This window comes from Solanum dulcamara, chromosome 12 (assembly GCF_947179165.1).
Source record: "Solanum dulcamara chromosome 12, daSolDulc1.2, whole genome shotgun sequence".
In the NCBI taxonomy this organism is placed as follows: domain Eukaryota; kingdom Viridiplantae; phylum Streptophyta; class Magnoliopsida; order Solanales; family Solanaceae; genus Solanum; species Solanum dulcamara.
Genome location: NC_077248.1, coordinates 7,141,027 through 7,163,710, shown reverse-complemented (window position 1 = coordinate 7,163,710; position 22,684 = coordinate 7,141,027). Strand labels below are relative to the sequence as shown.

Below are 22,684 nucleotides of genomic sequence, written 5' to 3'. Positions count from 1 at the left end.
TAATTTCTTCCTCACTTTAAACTTTTTAATTTTTTCTTTCATTAATTTCTTAACTTTTCACTTTTAATTATTTTTAGAAAATTATGTGGATTTTTTTAAAAATAATTAAAAATTATCCTTTAATTTTAATGTTTTAATTTTTCACTTATTTTGATAATTCAAAATTAACTTATTTTAAATACAAGGCATTTGGAATCAAATCTAAAGAGAAGATAAAGAAAATAAAAAGAGTAAATAAAATCAATAGAAAAATAAAAAAGAAAAGACAATGAATGAAGGTAAAAAAAAATTTAAAAGTTTAAATACATGAAGAAAAAAAATTAAAAAGTTACGTGTACTAACTTTATTTAAATACAAGATAAAGAAAATAAAAAAATAAAAAAATTAAAAACTTAAAAGAAATTAAAAAATTTTAAAAAATATATTTATTGACGTAGCAGGCGAGTGTGTACAAACACATCCAACTTACTTGATTATAGATATCACATAAGCACAAAAGATGCACAACAATGCAAAAAAAAATGAGTTCGGGGGGTTCGGGGGGGGGAGGGGGGAGGGGGAGTTAATAGAATCCTAGTTAAGTAATTAAGGTGTGTTGCTGAGATTTCAATCATAATTTAGAAATACTTATGCATTATCCTTTTTTTCTCAGTAAATCCATATCAAGTGAACAAGTGAGATTTTCGGACTGTTTGATTATGATATAAAAGACAATCAAAATAGCAATCAATTGCATAAGTCTATTTCTCACATGGTCATTCAACTATAATTTTATTTTCTCAAAAAATTATCTTTCTGAATCGAGAGTCTTTTCTATCTTTATAAAATAAGGATAAAATCTACCTACACACTATCTGTTCAAATCCCAGTTGCAAAATAACACTGGATATGTGTTTATTCAATAATTATTTTAGGATTTAACTCATATTTTTCAATTAATTGGTTATTTGTTTTTTAATTATACTTTCTTCAAAGAAGGCAGATAATTTGTAATAATGATAGTCTCACTTCTCCTGCTAACATGTGGAGAAAATGATTCAACAAAACCATTTACAGTATGAAATTTTGAAGAAGAAAAAAACTCAAAGATCTTCTCTTATGTATAAAATAAAACATTTAATAAAAATTGATATTAAACAAAAAAATATGTAATGAACAACAAAATGTATTGAACAAAACAATGGACAAATATCATAATCATTATTCCATTCAAACATTAATAACTTTCCATAATACATTATTGGATAGCACTCTCAGAAACATCCTACAACAAAACAAATTAAACCATAATTCCAAGAAAAAGGCAAAACCTTCCCAGGAACATATATTGGTACTCTTTTGCAAAAGAGTTTATTTGGACACATCAAACATGAAACTAAAATAGAAAATTGACTAGTGCTTAATCTTTATTTTCGTGCATATTTTTATTTTATTGGATAGATTAGTGCACAAATCATTCCGTACTAGAGTTCTGAAAATATTATACCCAACAAATATAATATAGATAGCCTATTCTGATTTAAGTTCACGAGAATTAGGAATTCCCGCCATTTTATTTATACCCTTCATCAGCTTCTCAAGGTAGAAACTATTACGCCCAATGTCAGAAAACTCATCAGGCATTTTGTCCCAATCTAGGCTTGGCTCCCAATCTGTCTCTTTGATTACCTCCGTGATTTTATTGAACAAAATCTCACTTCCTTCTTTTGTTAAATGCATTCCATCCCTACACAAAAAAAATATTCAACCCCACTATAAATATTCATAAGTTTTTGTACTCTTTTTCATATATTTAAAAACTATATTAAAAGTATTATAAGTTGTCATTTTTCTCGTGTCGATATTGTAAAAAAATATATCTTATAATGTTGATCAAAATTATTGTAATTTGAAAATTAAAAGATGAAACATGACGAGTATTTTGGAATGAAGAAAATAGAAAATATTTATACACACAATCATGTCACATATTAGGTAATTACGTGTATATATCTTTTATAAGTACATATAAATTAGTGTTTGATAGCATGTTATAGGTCATTTGATCAAACTTTCAAAATCTGTTTATTTTGAAAAATATTTTTTGATTTTTTTTTTTTAAAGAGTAGCAGTTTATACATGACTAATTAATTTGCAAAATACTTTTTCGATTGTATTTGGTCAAGGTTTCAAAAGTATTTCTAAAAAAAAAGTATTTTTCCAACTTCTAAAACACAATTTTTGCTACAACTCAAAAGCACTTATTTTCTCATAAAAATTTGGTCAAACACCTTTAACTCTCTTAAGTAATGTTAAACTTCCCAATAACTTGACTAAAGCAACACTTATTTCGAGACAAAAGAAGTATGTATAACAATTTTTTTATTACCAGAAGACTGTATTCCTCCAATCACAAGGTTCTTGGAGCGCTGACCAAAAATCAATAACCTCCACCTTTAATTGTTGGGCCAATCTGATACCAGCTTCTGAGTATTTGTGACCTCTCTCATTTGTTCTACCTAGATTACTCCTGGTAATTCCAAGTAGGAATATTTAAAAATCAGAAGCAGGATGAATTAATACATTTAAAGAACAGTAAAATTTAGGAGCGTTGAATGAGCGGTTAAATTGAAATTGAAAATGACAACAATGGAATAAATTAATAAATAAGCAGGTTGTTGACCCATTCATAAGTTATTTTCCATTGAAACGGGCTAAAAACTGAATCACAATCTAATCTGTTCAGGTAGGTTTTAAATTCTAATTTTGTTTTCTTCTAATTTCTTATAAAACTTCTTTTTACATAAGGAGTATAACATATCAAATAGACAATATATGAACTTAGTTGATAAAAAAAAGGAAAAATTACGTGAAATGGCAAACATTTTATGGTTAATATGTACTTAAACTATAGTTTCAATTAATTATAAAATGCGCTACAGTTTAATTAATTTTTCTATTTAATTTGTATAATTCAATTTCTAATTGTATAAATCGAGAATTTGTATATGCTTGCCCTAGCTATTTGTATACGATTTGGTCATACATTTGATTTGCATAAGTTATGAAAATTTCATAACTGCATAAATTCAGAATTTGTATATAATTATCCTATTTGTATATGATTTGTTGATACATTTGATTTGTATAAGAAAAATTATTTAATGTATAAATATAGAATTTGTATATTGGCAAGCGATGTACAAATGTAATTCTGAAAAATTTCTAAATATGTAAATACATAATTTGTATATACATACTTTGTTTGTATATTGACAAGCGAAATATACAAACGAAAATACCCATAGCAAAAGAAATTATAGTTATGAGCATAATTAGGCAAACTGTAGCTAAGGAGCATAGTTAAGATACTTATAATAGTTATTTGTGAAATTTCCTCTAAAATGCGGATCGTTAATTCGTTCAATTTCTAAATGGATTGAGCGAATCATAATTTTATCTCCTCTAGTTAAATTAGTTGAAAATTAAACAAGAAGTCAAGTTTTAATATCGAGGTTAATTACCCATAATAGTCGATAATTTGTTGCTCGTTCACCGCAGGAGCGCTTAGCATAATTATACGAGTGTTTAATGTAAGGCCCTGCAAATTTTTGTTAGAACAAAACAATAAATTAAGTTGACATCCTAAGAATTAGCTTAATTAAATAAAAGGTTACAAATAATGAGTTTAACTTAAAAGGTTGTATGTATACCTTGATATAAAGTATAATTTGTCTCATGTTTTCAACATATTCATCAATAGGGACACCAGGGCTGCCAGGAACATCAAGATCTGTTGAATCATTCCCACCAAAATAAAGTATGACTAGAGAAGGCTGAATTTTATCATTCTGCATGAGAATTACCCAAATTAGAATTCTAGATTAAAAAAAGTTGAAAAAATAAATATATCATAAAAAATTATGGAACATCGACTAGAAAATAAGGTCTAACTATTGGGTTTAGTTCTAATAAAAATAATTGTCTTAATTTTTAGCTACCATCAAGGGATGTGGTGGGATGCATGACATATATACCTTCATATTGAATCAGAAATCTGGGGTTGGATTCATATAATTGAGAACTTACGTTAGAGAACCATGACCTTTTTAACGGTGTGCAATTAAATTAGTTGGGTCAATGAGTTCTGAATAGCAAATCACTACTAGAAACATAGATTTATTCAATCATGAATCAATGAAAATAATGTATTATAAAACATGATTTTTCATCTCATTTTCATCGAACCAGCTCATTGAAAAAACGCATGATGAAAAACAGAGTGGCATTGAAATACTGAAAATAGTCACTGAACATTTTATCTTTTCTCACTAATTCAACTAAAAATATCCTTGAAAATAACCACAAAACATTTTTCATTGGATAATTTCAATGGGAAAATAATGAGTATTTTAGTAATGAATAGTCAAAAAAATTTATAGCTTTTTGATATTCAGAACCTCAGTTGAAATCATCTCATCTAATAATTTAATTTTTTTTTGAAATTCACAAAAAAATCCACAACCTCTATCGCAACGCCTGCCCTTCAAATAGAGACTAGATTCAATTTCAAACCTCCCGCATGAAAGACCTTCTCAACCACTCAATCATGTCCTTACGGGCAAATTGAATCTGAGTTACACATTTTTGTTAATAAATTGCTGACAAATCAAACATACCTGTGGGAAAACTGTGCTCAAAACTTTAAGAGCATTTCTTGTATTCCAACCAATATATCCACGCATCGATATGTCAGCCTGCAATATAATACATTTATCAATCTTATGGCATATCTAGTAATAGAAAGCTCTTTATTAGTTTTATGTCTTTTAATTTTTACAAGAAATTTTCACTTTTGCTATAATAGATCTTCAATTTTACTTGTACGTATATAAAAGATATGAAAAGATCAATTTCTTCTTTTCAATTTGTAAGTAGTCATAAGAGATTATTTTTTACGAGCGTTTCATTTACAAGTCAAAGGTGGCATAACTTTTTGACCTGCTAATGCCTATATCGATCTGAACTAGAGATATATAGAACTAAGATTTAAAGTTTATGAATTCAAAATTGTAATCCGACAAATAAACTATTTTATAGTGTGATAATAAGACATTAGTTCTTATTGACTATTTAATTTGTTATATTAAAAAGGGGGGAAATAACATACATTGTATAATTTTTGAATAGTATTAAATAAGATGTATAAGTATATATGATAATGATATCGGTATCAATGTCATGATTTATTATGTATAAGAATAGTAGTTAATAGGATGTATAAGTAATATTGATATTAATTATACTAGACTTAAATTTGCAACAAAAACAGTGTAATAAAATTTAGTGAAAGCATTATTTTATCTAATACACTCTATCAAACAACTCCTAAAAACATAATATAGAAAGGGCAAAACGAAAAAAATAAAATTATTTTAAATATTTTCCTCTTTTAAAATAAATTATTTAAAAAGAAGAAGAAACGTGATCGTATAAACTAATTAACACTGCTATCATAAAAATATCTTTAAGATAGGAAAAAAATTGCAGATCTACTAGAATTACTTTTGAAAGATCTATTTTGACTAGTACTAAGTATTCAACTTGTAATAGCCCCACAATAGACTATAATTACTACTTTTATATGTCGTCCCGCTTAATTATATTATTATGTGAATATCATCTTTAAATCAAAAAGGAAGAATCACTATCACGAAGAAATACTTAAAATTTGAACCTTTAAAATAAAGGTCAAAGACTAGATGGAGAAGTAAATCTATAAAATTTAAAATTTAAATTTGTTTTTTCATACGATAATAATACCTTGCGAGCATAGAGCCCAGTGAGGGTTGCTCCCCAGCCTTCAAAATAATAACTTAGCTGCACTATTGATGAACCAAACAGAACGAACAATGGACGAACTGGTCCTATCTTTGGATCCATTTTTTTTGTGTGTGTCTTTTCTCTAAGTAATAACAATTTTCGGTTTTTGATGCTACAAACATCTCCATAGCTCTTGTATTTATAAGGGATGATGCCTACAAGAGATAAAGATTAATTAGTTTAGCATATACTAATAAAATAATACATCGTGCACTGTCATGATTTTGGTATTCCTTCACGTTTAGTCAGTCTCCACTGCAATCTAAAGTTTAACTTTTAAAAGTGTTGTTAATTACGGTTTAAAATCAATTTTAATTTTTTATAGAAAAAATTAACTTTAAAAAAGAGGAGTAGCCACTTAATTTTTTTAAAAAATTAAGAAAATTTAATTTAAAAGATCCTAACAGATTTAGGTCTTAAAAATTCAGAAAAAAAGGCATGAGGTTCTTATTTTCACTTTGAGAAGGTGTTAAGCATTCAAAGTGGCCACTAACGCGTAGTTATCTGACGATTTGAAAAATTATTTGACTAACTTTTGAAATATTAATTTAAAAGGAAACGAAGACTTTAAAATTATTTTTTAGAAAAAATAATCAAACTTAAACATTGAAAGTAAAGGTAGAAAATCATTTAAAGAGTAAATTAACATGAATTTGTTTATCTTTAGGGGAATCTAATTAAGTTAAAACAAATTAAAATTAATATCTAAGCAAGCATAAATAACATAAGTAAATTAATTATTACAACCCAAATCAATGTAAATAAACAGTAAATAACACATGAAAATATGACCCGACACTTAGTTTCTGTACGCCTGGACTAAGCTGTTAGGCCATCTGCGTTTTGGGCCTTAAGCCCAATTTTATTGTATATCGCAGTTGTATATACATTGTATATCGGATTGTATATACACTGCATACAATGTATACAATATTATTTCTATATATCAAACTGTATACACACTGTATATCACCTATTTGTTCCCTGTATCTGTTGTATATCAATGTATATCAGACTGTATATATACTATATATCAGTGTATACAATATTATTGTCTTACATATTGGACTGTATATATACTATATATCAGTGCATACAACACTGTTTTCCACCTCTATTCCTTCTATACAGCCCAATATTAATATTCAAACCATGTATATTTGCTTCATTTCTATGTATCAACTTTTCAGCAATTTGAGCAAGATGATGAGAGATTCAAAACTCAACAATATGTAAGGATGGAGTCCAAAGATGGACTCGAATCGATATTACATGCACCAAAATAAAATTACATAAGCATCTACTCATTTTAAGCTAAACCAAAGAATATATTATGATATGTTAAGGTATTAAATTGATGGACATCCTAGATGTGACTAACAACATGTATTATATATAGACAAAGAAAAGAAAAGAAGAAATATATTCAAATAACTAAAGAACACGGATTTAATATATACGTTATACTAGCTCAAATTTTAAAGAAAGAATTAAATCAATTAGGCCATGAGAGTTCTAATTAAATAATAATTTTAAGCATATTTTTGTTATATAAATCATGTTAAAAGAAGAAATTGAAAACCTGAAAATCTATATTGTCAAAGAAAACTACTTGAAAAATTAATGAACAAAACTAAGAGCTTTTATGAAATAATCTTAACACATGTTAACTATAAGAAATTTCTATCATTAATTTAATTATCCTTAATACATGCTGACTAAAAAAAATAAGACTTTGAATCAACTAAATATAAAACATGAAATAATTAAATAAAATAAAGTTGAGAAAAGATTTTACCTCATTTCGGGCAGCGAGACTGAAGACGACGATCGGAAGACAACTTCACCACTACCCAAGAGCTTGATGGAACTCTTTTCATTTTATGACCGTCAAGCTAGCGAGCCAAAGGACTAAACAAATACAAAAGAATAATAGACCATCGTTTGCCCCAATGATGGCCTTTTTGATCTCCCATCAATCGGTACTAGTTGAAGTGATGAAAAAATCCATGAAACACTACTTGATCAGTAATAAAATGGGCAACGAGACTGAAGACGATGAGCGGAAGACAACTTCACCACCACCCAAGAGCTTGATGGAACTCCAATCCACAAAAAAAAAAAAATTAGAATCGAACCTTCGTGAGTTCGATGTTATAAGAACACTGTTCTTAGTCTAAATTTCGACTTCAATCTCCTATTTTTCTTGAAGAAAAATATAGATTGAAAACTAGAAATTTTCACAACTTTTAGGCTGGGAACAAGAGTCCAAAATCCTAGCCAAGTTAAGAAAATTTCTAACTTTGGGGTATCTTAAAAACCTCCATTTCTTCCCTCTTCTTAATAAGAATATGTGCCTTTATATTGGCTCCAAAAACCCCAAATCCCACAAATATTTTTGATGTGGGAGATTGTGGAATTATTATTTTTTTAAGAAAAAAACTAAAAATTTTAAAAATACAAACTATAATTAAACTAACCTAACTAACATTATATTTAGTTAAAAATAAAATCTTTTTGAGATGATTTTCGAATAACTACATAAATAGTAATCAAAGATATAGTTATACAGAAATATGTATATTATACTAAAATTTATAAAAAGATAAAAATAGTTAAGAATAACATGAAAATATATTTATTTTTTATAAAAGCCAATTATTTAAAAAATATTCAAAATTCAAAGAAACTCGGTAGCTGATTTACGTTGTGGAGGGTCAAAATTAGGTGTCAACAGCCTACACCCTAAACGTGGTCGGCACTCAAAAATCATTGTTGGTCCCAACCGAACCACTTTACTTGGCTAACTCACTCAGCAGAAGACTTCAACTCCTAAATAAAATCAGATGTGCAGAATAAGGCATGAAACTTGATATTCTTTAATAAATAACTCAATGCTTAATTCATACTCAAGAAACAAACTAAACTATGTTCACTAGTCTAGGAAGTCTCTAGAATACTGACTCTGAAATAAGTATCGGAACAGACCTACGGCTACCTCAAACTAATACTAATTAACTGAAAAGATAAAAACTCGAGAATGCCTTTGAATGCAAAAAGGTCTCACCAAAAGCTGGATAGAAATTGATCTTTAATGATGCGTTGGTTGAGGAAATCTATCACATGTATCTGCATTATAAAACAGTGCATGTCGAATAACATCAGCACGTGGAATATACGAGTATGTAAAATCACAAAAGAAAAAGTTACTCAGAACACTCAACTCAAGAACTCAACTCTGAAAACAACTCAACTCAAATAAGCACAAAATATAATAAGGACAATACTTTAAAAGATAGCAATGCAACTCAATGTATAAAATATAATAATTTACATCCTGGAGAGTTTCTCTAACCGTCAATCACCACTTAATAGCTAGTGATGATACAACGAATTATTGTCGTTGCCACAGTCGTTCAATACTTTGCCACAGTAAGGGACGCAAACTCGTCTCTGGATCCAATAAAAGTCCTCTTTTGGGACAATGAAGAATCACCCGAATGAACAGTATGATCCTAGAATGAAATGATCCTATACTACGCTAGCTACGTAGTTTATGAGGTTCGAGTTGTTCTATACTCTTACCCAAATTGGTGCTTAATACTATTCTCAAAATATAATTTATTATGCTCATAACTCAAACAACTCAAGTAGTCTCTTTTGGACTAAGCTCAAACTCAACTCTTCTCAACTCATCTCTTCTCTTCAAAATCAATATAAACATAGATCAAAGGAATGGAATCCAGGTGGTGCTCAACTCAAGGAATGCATTTAAAAAAAACATAGTTTGACTCCTTAACTCAATCTCAAAATAGATATTAAATGTAGTGGTGCTCAATATATATATATATATATATACACACACAAAAAAAAACATTTTTCATGCTCAAGATGATAAGTAAAAGATTTCTCAAATTCATTGTCAGGTCAAACTCTTTCTCAGTTAAATAATGAAAATAATCATTTTTCAAACTCAAAACAATACATGAAATAATTGATGAAAAACTCAACTAGGGTTCATGTGGATGCAAATATGAATCCATAATCTCAACAAAACTCAACTCAAGAAACTCATCAAGGTATATTAAAATATACATAAAACTCAATAGAAACTATAATAACTCAAGAACTCAATTCATGGAACCTTGAAACTCAATTTATGCTCAAACTCGAATCAATGAAGATGTAGGGCACGAGGATGAACTCAGTCCAATGTTATGAGTAGCCTTATATACCTGGAATGTAGATTCCTTAAGCGAAAATTGAAGAATGGGCTTGGAATTCTTGAACTCTAGATTGTCCTCTTCTCCTTAGTTCTTGCTCTCAATTGTTTTAAGCATTTAATGAGAGAAAATACCCCTAGGGTATTGATTAGGGACGAATTTTAGTCCCAAAATGAGTTAGGTTAAGTTTGGAAAAGGTGGGAAAAAGACCGAAACGCCCTCATTAAAATTGAAATGGACTAAAAATTTGGCCTGTGGGGAACAAGTCCGCGACGCGGACTGATTCCCTCATAGTTCATTTTTTTTCCAAAAAATTTCGACGGTGATTTTTGAACCAAAATTAGTCAAGTCCGCATCGCGTACTTGACGCTCACTCTACTGGTTAATCAAAAATTCCCGCCTATAAATCCTTCACAGGTTTGTGTCGCGGACCTAATTCCTCACAGTTCATTTTCTCACTTTCTCCTTTATTTCTAGCAAATCTTCACTAGAAAAAGTACGGACTGTTACAACTCATTATATTTCTAAGGGTGGATTTGTAAGATGTGAGTTTATAATTTTTTCATAAAATTAGATAATTTTTTATATATTTTTTAAAATTAATATAATAATCTCTTGAGATATTCATGCTTTAATGCTTTTAAGAAGGTTGAATGATATACTTGACAATAAATTATTCGACCCCTTTAAATAATCTGAATATACTTTTTCTTGGTGCAAATATCATGGAACACACCTCAACTAATAGTGTGGAAAAAAAGAACTGGACTCTTATCTACTTTTCTAACTAAAAAAAAAAAGTAATATATGGAAAATGAGAATTGAATAAATTACAGTAAACCGCTAACAACATATTTAAATTATTTTTTTTTAAAAGAAAAATATATATCTAAATTCTTAAGAGTGTGAGTTTCATACATAAATTATCGATCATTAATTTGAGAAACACACATCAATTAATAGTGTTGATGTGTGTATTATAATCTCTCTTTTATTTAAAAATACGGTGTCACATGTACAAAATATTTTACCTTGACAGAAATTAAATAAACTATTAATATTAGTTAAAATTAAAAATTAAATTAACACTACTCCCTCAAAAAAAAATGAATTTTATAATTTCTTTTAAAAATAAAAATTTTAAGTTTCTCAAAATAATGAGTGATAGTTTAGATATAAAATTCACGCTCTCAATAATTTGAATATGAAATTCAAAACAATGAGATAATTTTAATACTTTTGTCTTATATGGATGGCTGTAATATAACACGCACTTGCATCAATATCTCAAACTTCTGATAATATAATGACCTGTTTGGATATGATATATAAAATCATTTTATTTAGACATATCTTTGGATTTTCTTAAAGTTCATCCTAAACTAGAACCTATTAAAGAGGGTCAGGATCGGGATAGTCGGAATGATCTATTTCAAGATCAAATGATTTATCTCTTTATTCGCCTGAAAGGGCCTATAAAATTTAAATGTCATATATATGTCCTAAGACATCGTATTAATAAATTGTCTCATATTTCTTTTATAAATAAATAATTGTAATTACTAACTTTCAAATACATATGTTTTTATCAAGATTAACTAGTCAACAATAGTTATAACTAATTATTTTTTAATATATTCCTTAATTCACATGGTATAACAACCTCTTCATCCTGAGCATGAGTTTCCTTCTTTTTTGTTTTTATAAAAAATTAAAATAATAAAAAAAAAATATAAAATATAAATTTATAAATCAAATTCTACATTTGAAAAAAATGAAATCGAAATTTGAAATCAGAGAAATAGCTAGCTCCATATACGCATGCCAATAAAATAATATGTCGTGTACGTTGATATATTCACCTTTAGTTACCAGCTTATTATATTCTAAAGATTCGATTTTTTTTTGTCAGTCTCCACAGTAATCTCTACCAGTCAAAATTTAAATATGTTGTTAATTACTTAATACAACTCACCATGTGCCCATTTATGAGTATTTATGGCATCACGAGGAGAAGTGCCTTTTTAGAAGACCGTAGCTTTCTAAACCAAAAAATATAACACATCGAAAATGAGAATTGAATAAATTATTGTTACCTCATAATCTTATACTGATGGATAAGAACATATAATTATGGAAAAATTAGTTGAAAAAATACTTTTTAATAAATAATTACTGATTTTAATGATATTTTTTATTTATTATTATTTATAGTAATATTATGATATATTTATTATGTATTAAAAGTGAATTATGCATGCAATATAAATGTATTATAAGTGTTTTAAATTATATTATACTTGTTTGGTAAGAAATTGACACAATATATTATAAGTGTATCAAAGTATGTGATAAATATATTATCAATGAATAAAACTTGTATTATATGAGTTTTATAAATTATTCTCGCTAATATGTATTAAAATTGTATTATAACTGTATTATAAGTGTTCAGTGAAAAAAAAATACTATTGCTATAATTGATAAATATTTTCTTAATGTAGTACATTTATGTAAATTTTCCTATAATTATTGTATCAATATCTCAAGTTTGTTACAATATAATGATCCGTTTAGATATGCGATGTAAAATTATGAGTGAAGTATCAAAAATATATTTAATTTTTTTTTTAGTTTCACATCTAAATTATTGAAAGTGTGAGTTTCATATTTAAATTATCATCCATTAGTTTGGGAAACACACCTAAGTGATGTGTAATACATTCTCTCTTTTATTTTTAAAAACTTTGTCACATAGCATTTCACATTGTTAAAAATTAAATAAAAAAGAAATTATTTTTTAAAATAATTAAAATATTTTTCTTACCCAGTGCTACCACTTCTTCTCCTCGTACCCTCAACAATAATTATAGGGAAATTTACATAAATAGAGCGAAGGATTAGGCGGAGTGGGGTTATGGGGGTGGGGGGAGGAGTTGGGGTGATGAAGTGAGCGGGTATCGTACAAGGAAGTGGTAGAGTAGGGTAAGACAAAATATTTTAAATTTTATCTTTAAATAAATTAATTTCTTTTGAGTTATAAAAAGGCTTTGCTTTTATTATTCTCATTCGGATCCAAGGAGTCCTTCTAGAGATGGAATTATCAAAGGGACCCAAGTTTTTTTTTTTTAAAAAAAGGAAAAGAATCAAAAATATCTTTAAACTATTTGAAATGAATAAAAATATCCTTCGTTTATATTTTGGTTTAAAAATATTCTTGCCGTCAATACTTTGGTCCAGAAATACCCTTATTTTTATTTTATGAGTCAAAAATGTCTTTTTTCGAATAAATATACTTTTTTTAAAAAGACAAATCTTGTTCCTTATAAAAACATTGCTTTAAGGAACTCCATTCTTGTTTTCTTTCTATTTAAACCACTTTAGGTAATAAAAATGTACGGAATTATTTTATTCTTTGTAATCTCATTTTATCAATTAAAAAAGAATAATTTCATGTACTCTAAGTTTTAATGGATAATGTATATCATATATATAAGATCATATTAAATCCATCATTAATTTTTATTCAAATAACGATAAAAACAATTATAATTAAATAAGAAATATTCTTTATTTTTTAATTTTTTTTCTAATTGAAGTAGAATAAATATTTTCTAATAAAATAAATATTATTCAAAAAAATATGTGTTCAAAAAGAAAATAAATAATATATTTATTTGAAAAAGGACATTTTTGACCCACTAAATAACAATAAGGGCATTTCTAGACCAAAGTTTTGACGGCAGAGGCATTTTTGGATCAAACTATAAGCGAAAGATATTTTTGTTCATTTCAAATAGTTTAAAGAGATTTTTGACCATTTTCCCTAAAAAAATTACATCGGGATAGAAAAAGGAGAAATGGAGAAGGGACAATTTTAATCCCATTTAAATTTGAAAAGGGCATATTTTCTAGTCAAACTTATTTCATGAGTAATATAACTAGCCATAAATTTAGTCATTTTAAAGTGATAAAAATTAGTTTAACAACTTTTGTAAGAAAAAAAATTATAAACTGAATAAATATTTCATGTTTGCTTGAATCTAGGTCTTTTGGAAAAATTATTTCTATCTTTATAAGGTAGGGATATAATCTTCGTACACATCACCCTTTTCAGACCTCACTTATAAGTTGTAAATATACATTGGACATGTGATTGTTGAATAATCATTTTAGAAATTAATTCACATATTTCAATTAATTGGTCATTTGTTTTCGAATTAGACTTTCATCAAAGAAGGTAGTTAATTATATTAACAAGAGTAAATTGAATAAATGACATAATAAAGATTATAAATTACTAGTCCTAACAGAACTTTTTAGTTTTCAATATATAATATTATATTTCTATCAATATCTAACAAATTAATAATGAATTAAAAATAAAAATAAAAAAAAATTTTAAAAAAATTCCTAACGTATTTAATTAACTAATATACTATCCATAAATATAATATTTTATAACTCGCAGGATATATTTGATTCCCTAATTTTCTCCTAGTCAAATGGTCAAAAAGACCTCTCCTTCCTAAAATATCTCTCTCCAATATTCTCTTCCTAATCTTTTTATGCAGAAAAATAATAAAAATCTTTCTCTTCTTCCTAAAATATCTCTCCTTAATCTCCTCACACAATTTTCTCCTTTAAATACATCCACATGACTTTTTTCTTAATTTTTTCATACACTATTTTTTCTTCTTCTTCCCTATTTGTCTTCTATACAATTTTAATGCTTTCATCCATGATTTTTTATTATTATATAAATCTTGAATAATAACAAAATTTATTCTTTTTTTTTAATTTGAAAGATGGTAGCGTTCATTCAATCTTGATACAATATGGAGATAGATAACATGAAACCTTAATTCAAATTGGTATCATAATTTATTTATTTTCGCAATCTTCATAATTTTTTATTTTTGTTAATTTCAACATGAAAAGTAGCTTATGTTCGATCTTGATTCAACACGAAGGTCGTTGGGATTCATCGTGTATAATAACTTTAAAAATAAGAGTCATAACATAATTAATACAAATTAATACAAATATCGTACATAAAAACATAATTAAAGAAGTTTCATGCTAGTATCATATCTGAAATTTTTTTATACCAATTTCATACTCAAAAAACTGAATTAAATACAAAAGAACATAATTAAGTAAGTTTCATATCAGTATCATACATAAAAACAGATTTTACACCAATGTCACACCCAAAAAAATAGAGTTCAATATCAATTTCATATTATACTTAAAAATATTTTTCATACCAATGTCATACCCAAAAATAATATCGTACCTAAATACATATAATTAAAACATAATTAATACCAATGTCATACTCAAAAAACATAATTAAATATCAAAGAACATAATCAAATAAGTTTCATACCAATAGCATACATAAAAACTGATTTTGTACCAATACCAAAGCAAAAAACAAAGTTTAATAACAATGTCATATTATACCTATACTGATTTCATACCAATGCTATACCTAAAAATAATATCGTACATAAATAAACAAATTAAAAATAGAATTAATCCCAATATCATACTCAAAAACCAGAATCAAATACCAAAGAACATTATTAAATAAGTTTCATACCAATAGTATACGTAAAAACAGATTTTATATCAGTGTTATACCCAAAAAATATAGAGTTCAATATCAATGTCATATTATACCTAAAAACAGATTACATATCAATGTCATATCCAAAAATAATGTCGTGCCTAAATAAAAATAATTAAAATAGAATTAATACTAATGTCATATCAAAATTCAAAATCAATACCAATTCAAATAGTTGCATACTTAATAAGTTAAAGTATCCAAAAAATTAACTATCTCTCAACTAATTTCGATTGTCTTCAACATCTATTTGCTCACTCTTGATCTTGGGTTGGGATCCTGAAACTTCTACGTATTCGAAACAACTTTTCTTTTAATACTTGATTCACCAAATTTGTTTGCAAAAGTGCGGGTCATCTTGCTTTCGATGATTGTACCATCACTTTATTTTGATGTTGCATACTCCCAAAGTAATGCACCATAGTGAAATTTTTAATTCAAACTTTGTCCTCGTATTAAGCAAAGACACATGCTTATAAGCCACAATCACTGAAAAATATCTAAATGAAGACTCCTTGAACTGTTGAAATTGTTGGTCATTGATTCATTCCCTAAGTTAATCAAAAACTTCAATATTGATGTAGGAACATCAATGGGTATATGTCTTTTTTTTCTTTTCTGAATTAACAAAAAGTTACTTTTAAACAAAGCAAATTTAAAGAAATTAAAATAAGACAATGCTAATGACATAACTGTTTGTATATAATATGTGAATATAAACTGATTGTATGCATTTGGTATATAAATTGATAACAACCGATGAACTGGTATATAAATTAATTTGCGGAAGGAATAAAAATGTCTTTTAATATATCTTTCAAAAATCACTCAAACCCAACAAATTATTAATTATTAAGTAAATGTTAATATATTCACTAACTATAGAATTTTGGTATAAAAAATGGTAACAAGTTCAAATTTAATGAATTAAGGGATTATTTAAAACTTTTTGAGGAAGGGTTATGAACTTACAAAAAAATATACTCTTTAAACATCCTTCATATTCGCCTACAACAATCATAAATTCCATTGATGTATCAATTTGGTACATGTCACAATCCAAAATGAGCCATGAGTGGCACCCACACTTAACCTCCTAGGTGAGAGAACCAACGATACAAATTCCAACTTATAAAATATGATAATAATGCGGAAGCTCAATTTATGAGAATAAGAAATAATAAAATCACTAAAGTCTATTAGATACGTTTTTCCAAAACCTGAAAGTCATCACTTCAAGGATATCTAATTCTAAAATACTAAGTCTGAAAATATCAAACACCAGAATAAATAAATAACTTAATATGTGCGAAAACTAAGGACATCATACCATGCCCGAGAGAATCCAACACGAGCTGAAAGGAATAGCTCACCTTGGAACCTGATTTGCCAGACACTGCCTAGAGCTGAGGTCGAGTCAAAGTTGATGGAACACTCGATTCACTCCACAAAATAAAAAAAAAATAAAAATACAATTAGGGGTCAATACAAGAGAACATGTACTGAGTAGGTATCATCGGCAAACTCAAAATAGAAATCAATATGCATAAAGTAATAGCGGGAAAAATCAACTATAGCATTTAACAGGTGGCAACCAACAAGATCAACATCAAGTGACAACACAATGAACAATTACATAACCAGTCAACAATATCAAGATCACACATGAGGACTCGGGCCTCCACATCACGCTCTTTTGGGAAATGAGTTATTGGAGATTGGGTAGCATTAAGTCATTTTAAGTTGTTTTTCATTAATATTACTGTGCCAGAACGTGACACCCGATCCAATAATTGTACCATGTTGGAATGTGACACCCGATCCAATTATACAATGCCGAAATGTGATACCCGATCCAAATATATCATGCCATAACGTGACACTCGATCCCAATATACCGTGACACTCGATCCCAATATACCGTGTTGAAACGTGACACCCGATCCAAATATAATTAATTTATCATTCTTTATTATCACATTTCACTTCATTAATAATATTTCATCAAACTTTCTTTATTCAAGGCATCACCTTTGATAGGGCAAGTTCAAGATTATGAATTTCACGGTCTTGGGATTTCAGACCAATCACAACAACATATCAACCATCCAAACCACAACAATCAAATGTATAGTAAACTTCACACATTACTCAATGACTATCAATCACTATTAATAGTCTATCTATGATATAAAATAAATCATAACCTACCTCAACCGAAGAACCGAAAGTCAAGGAAGCTAATTCATCAATGCCTTTCCTTTCTTCAATGCCTCACGTTTTCAATCTATCAGGTATAAAATATTCATAAGTAAACGAGTATGTAGACACCCCTATTACTATATGCCTAGCCTAAACTCAAAACCTCACACTATTCTATAATCAATTTCTTAAATCTCAAGCTTAGGGTTAAGTTTCAATTTCTCCAATTAACATAAATCTAATGATCTTCATATAATAAAATACACCTAATATTTAATTACCTATCTCAACATATTAACACTTAAATTATAATGTAATAATATACGAATCCAATACGGAACCAAAACTCTGAGAGCTCACTAATGAAAAACAATGAGTAACTGCAGTAGCTAACTTATAATTTGAGATATTACATACCTTACTAATCATCACCTAGTTATTACATCATAACCACCCAGTGATGTCACGCCCCGAGAGGGTACCCTAGGCGTGGCCGGCACTCAGAAACCATTTCTGGCTTCTGAGAGAACCACTTGGTCTCATTTCTTATTTATTCATCAGCGGAAGACTTAAGAATACTAATGTGGGCTTGTCATAATCAAAGGAAAAATAGATAATTCTTAGAAGAAGTAGTTTCTAAGGAGAACTACTCTGATTACATCATCAGACTCTGTCTATGAAGCCTCTAATACTCTTAGATGGTGTCAATGACATGTCCATGGCTACCTCAAAAGAAACATCACACTCAACAATAATAAAAGGATAAGGAGTTCCTTCGAATACAAGAAGGACTCACCAAATAGCCGAAAAGAAATGAACGATGCGCCTGTTGAGGATCTCTAACACATGTATCTGCATCATAAAACGATGCAGGTCGAATGACGTCAGTACGTGGAATGTACGAGTATGTAAAATGGCAGGAAGGTAAGGACAGATATCAAGATACTCCTCTCAATAAAACTCAGCTCATAACTCAACATCATCTCAACATCAATATGTAATGCAAGTTTAAAATATAATAATAAAAATAATAGTAATAAGAATTGCTTACTCAGTTGGGAGTTTCTCTAACCGACAACCATCACTTATGAGCTAGCGATGATACAACGAAGCGATGTCGTTGCCACATCCATCCAATATCTTGCCAGGGTAAAGGACATCACCATCTTGGATCCACTCATCAAAGTCCTCTTTTTGGGACTTAAGAGGCATAGCCTCCATCCTACGCTGGCTACGTAGTTCTGGGGTTTGAGTCAATTAAACTCTTACCCAACTCGGTGCTCAATACTACTCCCAAAATATATGCTCATATTAAACTCATCATCTAGTCTCATTGGACTTTAATTTAAATCATCAAACTCATCTCATTTCATGTTCATCAATCATTATACTTCCAAAAACATCATTTACATCTCATCAAAACATCTTGCTCAAAATATCATTTGCTCAAATTCATTCAAACTCAACTCTTTTGCTCTTTCAAAACTCAATAAAATACATATATAGTATTAATTCATATAACTTTTTTTTTATCAATGAAAATAATAAAAAGCCAACATCTTTACTCAAAACATGTATAAAAATATTCATGAAAATCAAATCAATTAGGATTCATGGGAAAGTAGCCATGAATAATAATTCCAATAATATGAGAGATAACAATAATAATATTAATGCATAAATATATCAAACTCAATAGAAGAAGAATTAATTTATTTAGAATTCAAGATTTGGATAAAACTCAAATATAACTCAATTATAATGAATTTAAATATTGAGCGCATGGACGAACTCAATCCAATGCTATGAAAGCCTTACATACCTTAAATCCGAAGGTTTACTCCGAATTGGAACACTCTTGGACCCCTAGCATTTTCTTCTCGCCGGAGCGTTTTGTGTACTATCCGGAGTATAAGAATCACCGGAGTAGTATTTTTATACTACTAAAACTAAAACTATATTTGAGAAGAAGTATATAGAGAGAAGAAATGCTTAAGAAAGTTGATGAATAAAATGAGGAAATAAGGTGGGTATTTATAGGTGGGAAAGGGGGACCTAACAATAAATAAAATAATTATAAAGAAAAATCTGAAAATTTAATGGAATATATTGATGTCATGGATGATATTAAATGGAGGACAATTTATGTCATGCATGATGTCAAATGTATCTAGATGTTTCCATGGTAGGTAAGATAAGTTCTTTTTAACAGAATACTCTTTTTTGAAGCTGCGTTTGAATAAGATAAATTCCTTATTAGGATTTGGTTTCTTCATAAGAATTGTAGATATGGAAATCCAGTTTCATATCGTTCAAGAATCAACCAATTTGGAGCAACCTACAGTGAGATATGAATTTTCTTCTATAAACACTCAATTCCGTCACAGTACTATAGCTTGCAAAAATTAATTTATTTGACCTACTTATACTCCAAATCGTAAGATATGTTCTTCATGAAAGTTGTAGGTATGGATGTTGTGGTTACCCAAAAATTTGAATCACCTAATTTGGACCAACCTATGAAAAGTTATGCCCTAAATACAGAGGCTGTATTATTTTCATCGAGAATTGAAATACCGACATACAATATTTTAGGGGTTGTTACAAGTGATTAGCCAACTATTGCAATGATTACATTCATATAACCACACATATATTGTCGTCCAATCTAAAGTCATCACTGCGTATACACTAATTTCCACTTTTTAATTCAATTAATCCTCTCTCTTTACCAAGTTACTATTATTATTATAATAATAATAATAATAATAATAATAATAATAATAATATAACTACCTACATTCATAATAAAAGACTTATGCATGGATGATTTACCTAAAGCAATTGGCGGCTTCGTTCGGTGCTCAACGCTGCACAGGTAAGTTCTTTCTCAAACCCTTCTCTTCTCTTTTCTTTTTTAATTAAAATATAATTATGTACCAAAAGTGACAAAATCTACTAGCTTATTCTAACAAATATAGAATAAGTGGTATAATATATTAACTAAATTATCACTTTATCCCACCAATTAAATTAGTTATCTAAAGTCACCCCTCAACTAAATAATCGTAGTTATCGAATAGTTCAAAATACCCATTAAAATTTATGATATGAGTCTTTTATGAAATAAAAAGGCCTGGTTCTCAAAACGACCTAATGGGTCGTTACAAAATTAGCTTTTTTTTGGTAAAAATAATATGAATATACTTTATGTCTAATTTGCAAAAAAATAAACATATTTCGAGTTCATAACTAATACATGTTAAGATAGTTAAGGAGTAGGTAGTTAGAGTTAGGGACAGTTTAGTCATTTATAGTGTTATAGTTAGAACTAACTAACTGAATTAGTTAGATAGTTAACACTTAGTTAGCTGTGTATATATATATAGATATATAGCTAATGATACTGTGTAAAAAAGTTTTAGGGTTTTTTCAGCCCCAAATGAAAACACATTCTCAGCTCTCTCTTTCTCTCATTCTTCTCATCTTCATCTTCATCTTCATTCTCTTCACTGTGTATTAATGTGTATCTGAAAACTTACTCTCAGAAAAGTTCATGGTATCAGAGCGTTGAACATTGTGAAACGTGTTCATAGTTGAGTCATAGACTCTAGACAAGAGTCAAAGATTCGTCCGATCAAAAGCTGTGTTTTGTGGATCTAAGCTCTAATGAAGCTGAAATTTGCAAACAACAAGTGTTTTTCGCAACAAAACTCAAAATAAAAGGTTGAAAAAACAATGACAGTTGAAGCCACAATTCCAGATCTAGGTCAAAACCTCAATCAAAATCAGTTCAATATGCAACGAGTTGGTGTACCTGTGTCTATAAGCTCTACAAACAACATTGGGCAAGGTATTGACTACAATCACTCTCTATTCCTTAGCCCTACGAATGTGAGTGGAATTAGTCTCATTTCATTTCAGCTGCAAGGTATGGAAAACTACACATTGTGGAATCGATCGATTAAACTTGCCTTGTTAGGGAGAAATAAGCTAGGATTAGTGGATGGAACATGCAGAAAAGAGATGTATGTTGAAGAACTGTGGGGACAGTGGGAAAGAGTGAATGCTATTATGTTGTCGTGGTTGATGAACTCAGTTTCCAAGAGTCTGCTAAGTGGAATTGCGTTTGCCTCAAGTGCCTCAAGTGTATGGACTGATCTGCAAGAGAGATTTGATAGGGTTGATGGATCAAGAACTTACAACCTACACAAAGAAATTACCTCATTACAGCAAGGTACTGCCTCTGTATCAGTGTATTATACAAAGTTGAAAGCATTGTGGGACGAGTTCGAAGTATTAGTGCCCTTACCCTGCTGCAACTGTGAGAAGTCCAAAGGATTTGTAGCCCACATGAATAGACAAAACCTATATCAATTCCTAATGGGATTGAATGACAAATATCATCAGGCTAGGAGTCAGATACTCATGATAGATCCCCTGCCAACTATAAATCAAGCATATGCTATGATAGTAGGAGATGAGAGCCAAAAATCTGTCGTTACAGGCATCAATAACTTGGGACTACATTCATCCATCATAGACTCAGCTGCAATGTATTCCAGAGGTGGCAGTAGATCAGGTGTCAGTAATAGGTTCAAGAAGAATACACTACTAATCTGTGACTTTTGCAAGTATAGAGGTCATACTAAAGAATCCTACTACAAGGTGGTTGGATATCCTCCAGACTTTAAGTCCAAGAGGAAGATCCAAAGTGCAAACACTGCTTATGCAGATACCATTGGCTTGGCCAGTCAACCAC

The 22,684-nt window shown here is 28.8% G+C and overlaps 1 protein-coding gene across 1 annotated transcript; it reads right to left on the bottom strand.

The window, feature by feature from the left end:
- Positions 1-1,189: 1,189 nt before the first annotated feature.
- On the bottom strand, positions 1,190-5,957 carry LOC129877122 (GDSL esterase/lipase WDL1-like). Its single transcript, XM_055952601.1, has 6 exons — positions 5,803-5,957; positions 4,659-4,736; positions 3,693-3,830; positions 3,504-3,580; positions 2,369-2,509; positions 1,190-1,726 (listed from the first exon to the last, which is right to left on the bottom strand). Exons 1-6 carry the CDS (start codon positions 5,920-5,922, stop codon positions 1,510-1,512), a joined length of 771 nt encoding a protein of 256 aa, XP_055808576.1. The 5' UTR covers positions 5,923-5,957; the 3' UTR covers positions 1,190-1,509.
- Positions 5,958-22,684: the final 16,727 nt, after the last annotated feature.